Raw genomic sequence first — 11,273 nt, 5'->3', positions numbered from 1 at the left:
TGCCTGTTCTGCTCCCCACTCTGTCTCTGGTGAATTCTCTCACCCTCCGCATCTCTTGCCTGTACCCCAGTTCTGTATGGATAAATAAATAAATCTTTAAAAATAATAATAATAATAATAATATGGGTTCCTCCCTGGTGACGTAACAGGTTAAAGCACAGCACTATGAAACTGTTCATAGCCACTGCAGCACGAGTTCAATCCCCCGCCAGGGAACTGACCCACATTGCACAAGAGACCTCTCCTTCCCCCGCCCCCTTCTCCCCTCAGCAGTGTATTTCAGTACATCTGCCTGTTCTGCTGCCCATTCTGTCCCTGGTGAATTCTCTCTCACACACACACATACATACAGACATTCACACCCCTCTGGTCTGTATCCCAGCTCTTGTATGCATAGATAAATAAAACTTTAAAAAATATTGATTATATGATTACTCTCTGAGAGATCAGAAATGCTGAGTAACAGGTGACATGTAAAGATACTATTTAGGTACTAGAATGAAGACTTACCAATACGCTTTTTTTCTTAATCTTCAACAGACTGGCATTTAGAGCCTGGCATTCCTTTTCACTCATTTTCCATGTTTTATACTCACGTCTTAGTAAGTAACAGCTGTCTTCATGCCACAACCACTTCCTTGGGCACGGTTTACAGTTGTGTTCTGAGAGAGGAAGAAACAGTTTTATTTGGTTTGCACTGATAATCTTCCTTATTCTCATTTCCCTTGTTAGCCTCTATATTAAATTAGCCAAATTTACTTGCATTTCTTTTTTTTAATACCGGTGTGAAGAAAGTGAATCTTGTGTTCTAGGTTCCTATATAGCAGTACTGTGTGTTGAAAATATTGCTGGACAACACATTTGAGATGTAACACTTAATTTGTTACGTCAGGAGCCCTGAATAATGATCAACTAACTTCCTTCTCTCACTTAGTAATGTTTTATATTCCTACTTGGCAGTAAAAGTTAATCCCAAGAAACACTGTCTGCTCAGAATCAACCCTACAAACCTCCATCGATTCTACTTCTCTAAAACATTCCTAGCTCTCTGATTTGTTGAATATTGGGGAGATTTTTCAAGAGCACAAAGAGTGTATATTCATTATAAGAGTAACAGAAGCTGTTAAAGAAATTAAAACACCTTCTCCTTATATTCATGGGGCAAAGTCTAGTTTTGTTTCTTTTATAATAACACTCATCAAACTGACTGAAATTTAGGGATGAGGTCACCATAAAGAAGTGTGCTTTTTCTCCTTACTTTCTATTCACATCAGTGTCCCGAATAAAAGTAATATATGTCAGATTGGAGAAACTGTATACTATCTAACACTTTATTAAGTAGGTATCATCTCCAGATAATGTGAGATCTACAGTCATAATTATCATTTTCTGTTTTTTCTTCTAATTGCATGAAAATATCAATGCATCCTGTCAGCCACATTTAATTCCTTCCCCCGGATAATGGCTTCTAAGGAAAAACTATGAGGTATCACTGAAATGATTCTCTAGCAACTCTTAAGTTTAGTCCATCTAATTCAGAGAGGAATATAAGATTACCTATTTTTTTGGTATATAGTTGATAGCATAATTTGGTAGCCATTTCTTGCAGCATGTTAGAGAGGTTCTTGATCTTCACAGAACTATTCATGTTCTGTATCAGTTGTAGAGAAAGATTGCTCTGAAGTTCTTCTTTGAAACTCTGTAGTTTGTCCAGTTTTTCCATTTGCATGTTGAAATTTATATAAACTCCATAGCAAACAAGACAGAAGATTAAGCATTTTATTCCCTCAAACAACCACCACTTCCTTTTTGCTGAAATCATACTAAAATATTAAAGATATAGGGGTGCGGTCACTTTATAGGAATCAGGGAGAGAGATTAAGTGCAGAATTGCCAGTGTGTTCTGTGGGCCTATGGCCTCTAATCACTCCAAAGCCTTAACTTCAAGAGGAAAGTTTGGTTGCAAAACTCATGTGATTCTATGCATGTCCCCACCCAGTCAAAATATGGGAAATACATACACATGCTTGCTAAAATTGCCAGTCCCACTAACAGCAGAAAACAGACCAGAGCCAGAACCAACGCACTGCACTGCCAGATGCGGGAAGTGTTGGCGGGCGCTGCGGGAGACAAAGTGAGCGGAGAGAAGGGGTGAAGTGGGGTGCATCTTCATTTGAGTCACTCATTCATTTTGCTTTTACTTCATAACTGACATGTCCCTACAGTGAAAGAATGCTTTTGTTAGAAACTCAAGGACATGCTCAAAAATCTTATTTCATTTGCCATTTAGCATCTGAGATGGCTTTCACAAGAGGGGCTGTTCACTGGTATGCTGATTCAAGAAACAAAAAGGCAGACATGGAATTTTTAAAGGGATCAGTGAGAAAACCAATCCATCTAGATATCTGGTCCATACAAATTTGAGGAAATTGAGCAGCTGGCAGCTAACAGGGATTCAGGCCTTGAGCAGACAATGATGGAGTCTTGAAAAATAGTATCAGTTACGTATTTTTCCCCCAGGAAATTCTGAGAGTTCTGGGGCTGTCTCCTCACAGTTGGTGATGTGGTAATGTTGGGAAGTACAGAAGCCATTGCCCGTGAAAAAACTTTTTTAGACCTTGAAAAGTAAAGAGGGGAAGAACTATATAGTAAGGACCTTATCTAAGATTAGATGTATGACTTCAAATTCTTTCTTGATAACTTTTCTCATTTATTTATGTATTTAACTCTCAGAAGTTACAGGGTACTTTCCTTCCAGAGTGCCTTTATTATGGAGAACTTCTGGGTACTAAGAACATAGTGAACAGGAAACATAATTACAAATCTTATAGAATATAAATTTTAACTATAAGAAAAAATAAGCTAGATTAGTAGGGTGGTGGATGAATGGGTTGATGGATGGATACATAAGTAGATGATAGATAGTAGGAAAATAGATCATGAGGTAGATAGAGAGATAGACAGACAGATAGATAGATAGATTTCAACTTGAGCTGTGGCATGGAAACTCCTGAAGTTATACTGTTATATTCCAGAGCACAAGCAGTTCAGACCTACGACCAGAGGAATTAGCATGCAAAATCAGGGGTGAGAACATCACAAGCAGTAAGTCTAACTCGCAAGCCCTAACTAGGGTTCTATTTGAAAACAGGACACATTCAGAGTGGCAATGAAATTCTGACCAAGGTGAGAAAAGATATTGGAGAAGATCAAAGAAAAAGACAGGAAATAGTATTTGTGGCCTTTTTTAGCCAGACTTAGGAGACTGGGGGTTATTTAACTACAGGAAGGGTTTTGTTTGTTTGTTTGTTTTTTTAAATCAGGAGGGAGAAATAATATGATATTTTTCTAAAGATTATTGTTATAGAATACAGAGGATGAACTTTAGTATTGTAAATATATGCAGAATATAGAGGATGAACTGTAGTAGTAAAAACAGGGGAAATAGAGAGGGAAATAGCAGACCAGCAAAGGAAAATAGTAGCTAGACTTATTACTATCAGAGAGTGTGATGATTCACTGAATATATCATGAATACGTTTTGAAGTTAGAATCTGTAGAACACATTTATGAAGTCTATGAGAGATTTTTGACTTGATAAAGTTGTTAGGTAATAATAAGGTCAGCTTATTTATGGAGAGCACAGCAGTGACCCTCCCCCCCCAAAAAAAAAACACATAGAACATTCTTTAGGGCTAAAATATCTGGTCTTAAATGGCTGGTTCTGCTTCTTATCCCTTGTGGAGCCTAAGATAAGTTGTTGAAATTCTCTCAGTCTTGGTTTCCACATTAGTTAAAAAAGAGAAACCCACAAAGTACAAGAAACTATGTGGTTTAAAATCTGTAATGTGGGACAGAGCTGACATTTGCTGATTGTATTTAAGTATGTATTTACATTTGTATTAATGATATGAAGATGACTGGGAAGAAGGAACAAGAGGAAAAATATTTGTTTACCATTTTAAGATTAAGATTTAATTTATAATTAAAGATTTTTATAATTTAATATCTACATGGAAATGTAAAACAGGCATTTGATTTTCTAGTCTGGAAATGCAGGGACAGATCATCAGGGAAGAGCTAGAAGTCACCATATTGAAATCCAAAGGAATGAATGAGGTAACTTCACTAAGTATCTTTAGTGTTGCAAAAGAGAGGACCCAGAAAAAAGACTTGGAATATTCCATAAAACAGAGTTTGGGCCCTCCCTGGTGGCACATTGGGTTAAAGCACAGCACTAAGAAGCTAAAGCCACTTCAGCATGAGTTTGATCCCCAGCCCTGGAGGTGACCACATGGCGTGGCAGACCTCTTCTGACCCGCTCACAGCTCCCATCAGCCATGTACTTTGTCAGTCAGCCTGTTCTGCTCCCCATTCTGTCTCTGGTGAATCCTCTCACCACCCTTGCACCTCTGGCCTGTACCTCAATTCTGTAAGCATAAATAAATAAATCTTTAAAAAAAAAAAAAACAGAATTTGACCCAGGGAGGAAAGTCAAAAAAGAAAGCTGAGAGGGAGTGCTAAGTGATGGTGCAAACCAGGAACATGGATGTGTCCTTGAGACTGTGCAAAGAAAAGTGTAAAGGAAGAGGAAGTTCAACTGTGTGAGTGTTGCAAATAATATTATTACAAATAATAAAGGAGCACAGATATGACTCGGGGTGGGGAGGCCATCAGTGGCCTAGAACCATAGTCTTCATGGAACAATGAGGGCAGAAGCCTCATGTGGTCAGTTGAGAAGAGAAGGAGATCTGAAGACTAGGGGTCCATGACCAATAGAAATGCTTCCTGGAAAGCTAGGCTGTGAAAGAAAACAGAGACATGGAAGATAAATGGATTTCATTGGGCATGTAGGGAATGTGATTTGTTCAAATAAAAGTAATAGAGTATATTGGTGAGAGGATCATGAAGCAGGAGAGAAAAGGGAATCCTATACAAGAAATGTCTTTGATTTTTAATTGAAATTCAAAGAAAAATGAAATTTGGCTTTTGATAAGGGTGTTTCCTAATTACTTTCTAGAAGTAAAACAGGGGACGTGAGGAGGAATATGGCAGGATGAAGGAAGAATATGGCAGGATGATGATGTTAGTAGTAGAGAGAGAAGGAGTAGAATGACTTAGGAAACGAGTCCATCAGGCTTTCTTAGGGTCTTTAAGCTACAGGTTCTTACATACTTCAGTGTTCTTTTCACTGAATTTATACAGTGCTTCTCACAGACCATAAGATCTCACCTTCCTGCTTTCTAGACTATAACTCAGCTTTAAATCTTCACATACCATACACAATTGGAGATCTGTCTGTCTATCTGTCAGTCTATCTGTCTCTATCAATCTATCTCCAAGCATTTATTTTCTCTCACACTTAAAATATATCCTCTATAAAAGCAGGTACTTTCTTTGACTATAAAGAAAGTCCTCAGATTAATAACTGAATGTAAAAGTAAATAAGAAAATGAATATTAAGAAAGACAACAACTGACATCATACTTCTAACCGCTTCCCCTTTTTACTAATTTCCAAAGTCTAAAAACATTATTTGGTACTGACTGGCAGGGCTCTCTGTACTTCATTACCAACTGCTAGATAAAGCATAGTTCAGACAGAAGTTGGGTAAACTGGACTTGAAAGTTTGTGTAACTTTCACCAGCAATGTTCAGCTATTTATGTAGGCTATGAGTAAGTAAATATTTGGATTTAACCAGAATTGGAGTTTTTCAAGGAAAAATGACAGCACATTAAACAAGGCGGCAAGAAATGGATGTTATTACACAATATATTATATTACCTTCTATAGACTTTAAGCTGCATAATGAAAAAATCAGATAAAATTGAGAAAATAAATGAGACATGGATTCAAGACTACCATAGAATCAGAAAATTCTGAAGTGGAGATTTAGAATATGATCAGTTAGTGGAAGAGGAGAGAGGAAAGAATGTAAGGAGTTAAAAAGAGTAATTGTCGGTACATAAAAATTATGGTACACACCTCTTCTTGTTCCACACAAAAAGGAGAGATAAGAAGGAAAATAAAATAGACAATATTGAACTATCCTTAAAAACCTATATTAAAAGGAAAGAAGTGAGCTTAAAGATTTCCAATGCTGATGATAAAATAAATCTGTAATCTAATGGTAAAATTTCTGTTCACAAGAAAATTAGAATTTAAAAAAATGTTTCATTTTAGTTGGGAGACACAAATAATGAATAAGGATTCTTTTGTTACTCTCTGTCCTAATTATACCAGCTCTGCTAAATTTCTGTGTTTTCCATATCTACTGTTTAAGTGATATTTAATTTAAACACACTGATGAATGTGTTAGGGTAGGCTGCATCTAAAATCCAGGAGCCAGGAGATAAGAATAATATGGGATTATGAATAGAATGGAGATTAAGTATAACCTCAAAGTCTACCCAGCTGGTCCATTTATATTCTAATTCAAATTTGTATTGAAAACTACAAAGTTTTCCCATGCAGCATGGTTTTCTGTTACTTTAGTTCTGATGTGTCTTTTTATTTAACTTAGCCTTCTCTGTATTTTAGTAAGTTGAGAGAAGATCACCCAAAAAGGTAGAAGAAATACTTGAATTGGTATAAAGTCAAATGACATTCTTTAAATTTTCCTCTTTCTTTTTGTCATTTCTTCTCTTTTACATACATACATACATGCTAGCATTTTCTTATGCAAACACAACATGTGAAGACATTGATTTCCTAAGTAGTATATATTCCTTGTCCCTACATCATTTCATGGAGGAAAAAAATGCACAATTTGGTTTTGTGAAAAAAAATCTTGAGTGAAATAGAAAATTTATGAAAAATTATTTGTTCAAACAAATTAGGCCTTTAAATTTTTATATACCATAAACATGCTTATGGACACAATTAATAGGTTTAGTACAAATATAAGGCTTAATTAGAAACTAAATTTAAATAATCATTGTTAATTCACTCCTTCAAAGGGGGTAAATTTCTATTTTCTACACATTAGTTTTACCTCATTACAAAACATCTATAACTCAAAAATCTTACCTTTTATTCCAGATTTGCCAAACTCTTGGGCATTTTCTGTTTTACTGGAGTCCTGGAATTTTAGATCTGTATATATAACTTCTTCAGACATTGATGGCATACAAAAAGAGCTTGGCAAACAATTAAAAAAAAACCTTCAAAAATAAACAAACAAAAACACCCATAGAGCTAAATGTTAAGCAGTAACTATGATTCTAAATTTGTGTTTTTAAAACAAAGTTTAAATTTAATGTTTTTGAACCCAAAGTACTACCTGCACATAAGCTGCAAGCCGTTGTGTCATAGAAGAATAGCTTGTAAGAACTAACACATTCATATTGCTAACTTCCTCTTATCTGTTCCTTTTCTACATTTCTGTAAATCTCCCAACTACCGACAGTACCTTTTAAAATGGTGTTTGAATGTTATTCATGTTGTGCAAGGGCATCACAAGTTCTCCTGACCAGGAACATGTTTCCTGAGTGTCCTCACAGCACTGTCAGATGAGCTTGACCAGATGAGCTTGACGTAGCAGGGAGACTGCCCATGTCCAGAGAGCAGTGCAGACAGAAAGAGTGGGAGCCCCACCCTGTCCCCAAGTTCCAGAGGTGCCAAATCAGTCCAAGAAGAACTAAGGAATGCTTCGCTTCTCTGTCACAAAGAAATATACTAAGGAATCTGGGACCCGAGTAACACATAGACTGATGACAAAGACCCTACAAATAACTACAGGTCAGCAAAGGGGCGGTCAGTCTTGTTTCTCTGCTAACTGGCTCAGTTCAGTGAACAAGCTCTCAACTAATCTACCAAAAGGGGGAAGATGAGTCTAGAGGGCCTTTTAGATTAGTGTCTTTTGATTCCATAAGTTGGGGCAGGGTTCTATACATTTCTTGATCAAGGATGCAGAGTAGGTGAGAGTTGGGCAATGATTGTTTTCCAGTTATTTCAGGTGTGTATCATTGCAGATCAACATGTGCAGCAATGATATCTCATTGCTATTTTTTTTTTGTCATCCCCTCGTAATAAGAGATTATGAACATCTCATCATGTACACTTGGAGTTTAAAATATTGCTGTGTTCAATAACGACCAAGGCCCGTGTCTGATGCAAAAGCAAATGAGACTTTATTAGGCCAGCTCGAGCCAGGATCCTTCCTTTACGTGCCCTGACACAGCAGGCGCACCCCTCAAGGAAGGATCCTGAAGATCTACAGAGTGGGGTTTATAAGGGCAGTTAGCAGGGCTGGGGATTTTACACTGAGTACGTCCATTGATGGTAGGTGCCCAAATGTTAGGGATACAGCAGGCGCTGGAAACTTAATCTTGGTCAAGCAGGAATCTAGGCTTATCGCTGGGAACCTACCCAGCCAGCACCTTCCGGGAACAATGGCTCTGGAGGGGGCCAGCTGTCTAGTGAGAACTTACTTTTCACAATGTTCCCAACACTGAGTTCACCACTAATATTTCTATTCTCTCCTCAAACAGTTGTCTGCTTTGTCTTCACTTACCTGTGCCTTCTCTCTTCCCCTTCTATTAGCCACTAATTATAGCCCAAATCTTGTTTTTGTTGTATTTAGTTCATCTGTTTCTCTATACACTACATATTAGTGAAATCATAAAGATGTTTGTCATTGTCTGGTTTATTTCATTAAGTATAATATCCTCTAGGCTCATCCACGGTATTCCAAAGGGCAGAATTTCAACTTTCCAAGGCTAAACAGTATTCCATTTTTGTATACAGATGTCACATTTTCTATATCCATGCATCAGATGATATCTACTTAAATTGTTCCCAGTTCTTGGCTATTGTAAATTATGCTGCAATAAACATGGTGGGATGGATATAGTGTTTGAATTATTGTTTTCTCTTTGGGAGCTAAACACCCAGACTAGGAATAGACTTCCTCTTAAATGAGGGTATGGTTGAATATAAAGGCTGAAAACATTAACATTTTAGGAGTATACATACACATAGGTGAATTTAGTATTATCAGTTGGTATTCTGCTATTTAGCCTTTTTTGAACATTAGGAAGACTCAATATTTTATTAAATGTCACAGACATATATAAAAATAACAGAGATTATCAATACTCTTTTACAAGGGTTTTTTGTTTTTATGTTTTTTTCTGGTAACTAGGTAAATTATATGCAGCAAGCCTTGACTAATTTTAGCATCTCCTAACTTTTGCCTTCTCAGTTGTTTTGTGACTTTTGTTCCATTTTTGGAATTACCCTATAATAGGAAGCTTCATCTGACACAAGCCACAGATTGATGGTGTCTAGCCAGAACTAGATGGTGTCCTTATTGCTCATGGTATAAAACCTACTAAGCACTTATAGAAGAATTAATGGTTAAATAATACATTTCACTAAGTCTCCTAGAACCACACTGATGAAAAGAAACCATTACAGATCAGAAGCAATAGTGGTTTCTCACCTTTCCCCTCACCCACACACTCTGGGGCACTGCACAGCAATGGGTGCAGGGGAGGGGGAGAGGAGGAGGGTCAAGAAGCATTGTAACATGGGAAAACATGCTTCCCCACACCACCCCATCTGCTGCTTTAGTCTTTTTCTCCACAGAAACCACCAGCCTCACTCCTTCTGTCTGTAATTGTAGGACAGAACTTACTTATCACCTTTGCCCCCATAAACTTTAACATGTCTGCCTATGACTACCGCCAGCTACATTGAACTCTTATAAGAGCCAAATCTGAAGCAAATCAGTATTGAATGAGTTAATTCTCACCTCTCCTAATCTTGTCTCTAAATGGGTAATCCACTTCAGATGTGCAAATACTTCAGCCTGTAAGGGCTACCAGGTTGGAGTGTTGCAACAGATAGTTTCAAAACAACAGTTGCTCGTTCGTATTCATGCAGTAAAACCTGGAAAAAGTATACCGCCCTGCTTTTACAGAGTGAAGCTAAATAGCCACAAATTGATAGCTTTTCTTAAACCCGTCATAGACAAGGACCAGGCAAAGACAGTGCACTGTATTGCAATCTAAGATAAGAGGCATGCCAAGGAGAGACAGGGTAGGAAATCTTGCTTTCTGGGAGTAATAACTCAACTCACATATGTTATAAATTATTCAGCTCATATTTTTAACAAGTTGCTAAAGGCAGAATGTGAGTGGGGGTGGGGGAACATGAGAGCAGAGAACCCCTGAGAGCTGCAGGCACAGACTTATGTCAGACCCACTTGAAGGCACTTCATAGGCCATATCCAGTGTGAATCTGCTACAGGTCAGGAAAAGGGGAACCACTGAACCCCCAAACCTGCCTGCTCGCAATAGGTTCTGCTATCCGCCACATCAAGACAAACTATGTAAGACTTTAACGAAAAGGGACTTTAGTACAGGGAGTATACATTACAGAAGACAAAGAATATATTTTCTAAATCAAACACCTGAAGTTACCCATCCCCTCGTGGGTAAAAGTCAACCTAAAAGGGATTGGCCCAGAACAGGCTTGAAAGCCCGCCACAAGCCTAAAGCACCTTCTGGCTGGGACCCATAGACAAGGTGAGAAATGACCAGACACGTCTGGGAGGAAAAGTACAAAATCAAAATCAATATAAACACTGCTGTAGTCAATCTCCCCACGGGTCTCTTACCCACTTCTCTTTCAACCAGTCCAGGGCCAAGAAACAAGCAGATTTCGTCACATGTTTCTCTATTCCATGTATCTTCCTCAGGCTTCCTTCTGGCTCTCCATCCTGCTTCCTTCTTAAAATTCCTTTTCTTCTCTTCTTTTCACTGCTCAGCTCCACCTTCTTTCTGGGTGGGGCAGGGAACCTGGAACTTACCCTTTTCCTGAGGACCACCTTGTTACAATCTCCCCCTTTTGATTTTAAATACCACCGTATCTATGGTGCACAGATTTTAGGGTGCGGTCAGTCACCAAGAAGGTCCCCCTTTTTCTGGGGACCACCCTGTTACAGAACAATTGAGAGCAGGTTAGGAGGCTCGAGAGAGAGTGACCATTTTGTTGCATGCCGGGAAGAGATGACACAGAAGTCGTGGGGAAAAAAACACACCTAGAAATATCCCCTTTCTAGAGCAAAAGCTTTAAGTCACTGGGGGTGGGAAGGAAGCTAGCAGCAAATGCTCCCTCTCAGACCATAGGTGCGGACTCCTTGCTGCTGAAAGGAACAGAAAGTTCTCTGTAGTCTTGGAGAAAAACAGGATAACATCCGGACCTTTAGATACCGTTTCTTGTAGTCCTCAGCTAAATAAAGCTATTGTTACGCAAAGTGGGATCT

General features: G+C 38.2%; 1 protein-coding gene across 6 annotated transcripts in view; it reads right to left on the bottom strand.

Moving 5' to 3' along the window:
* The window catches only part of CLEC12A (C-type lectin domain family 12, member A), a 15,689-nt gene extending 4,986 nt beyond the window's left edge, over nt 1–10,703 (bottom strand). Inside the window, exons 1-6 of one of the 6 annotated variants that reach the window (XM_012732259.1) lie at nt 10,626–10,703; nt 9,759–9,895; nt 7,031–7,164; nt 2,022–2,120; nt 1,558–1,746; nt 511–662 (exon numbers count right to left, since the gene is read on the bottom strand). In XM_012732259.1, coding sequence (XP_012587713.1) covers nt 511–662; nt 1,558–1,746; nt 2,022–2,120; nt 7,031–7,130 — 540 coding nt within the window. In that variant the 5' untranslated portion in view covers nt 7,131–7,164; nt 9,759–9,895; nt 10,626–10,703. Of the gene's footprint in view, nt 1–510; nt 663–1,557; nt 2,220–7,030; nt 7,165–7,283; nt 7,360–7,412; nt 7,467–9,758; nt 9,896–10,625 lie in introns of those variants that run through there. The other 5 variants (XM_012732258.1, XM_004692589.2, XM_012732257.1 and 2 more) reach the window with 5 other exon arrangements.
* Nucleotides 10,704–11,273: the final 570 nt, after the last annotated feature.

The sequence above is a fragment of the Condylura cristata genome, unplaced genomic scaffold, assembly GCF_000260355.1.
Source record: "Condylura cristata isolate star-nosed mole 26May11 unplaced genomic scaffold, ConCri1.0 scaffold00034, whole genome shotgun sequence".
NCBI lineage: Eukaryota > Metazoa > Chordata > Mammalia > Eulipotyphla > Talpidae > Condylura > Condylura cristata.
The sequence above is the reverse complement of the archived record's forward strand: the minus strand, read 5'-3'. Positions and strand labels throughout refer to the sequence as shown.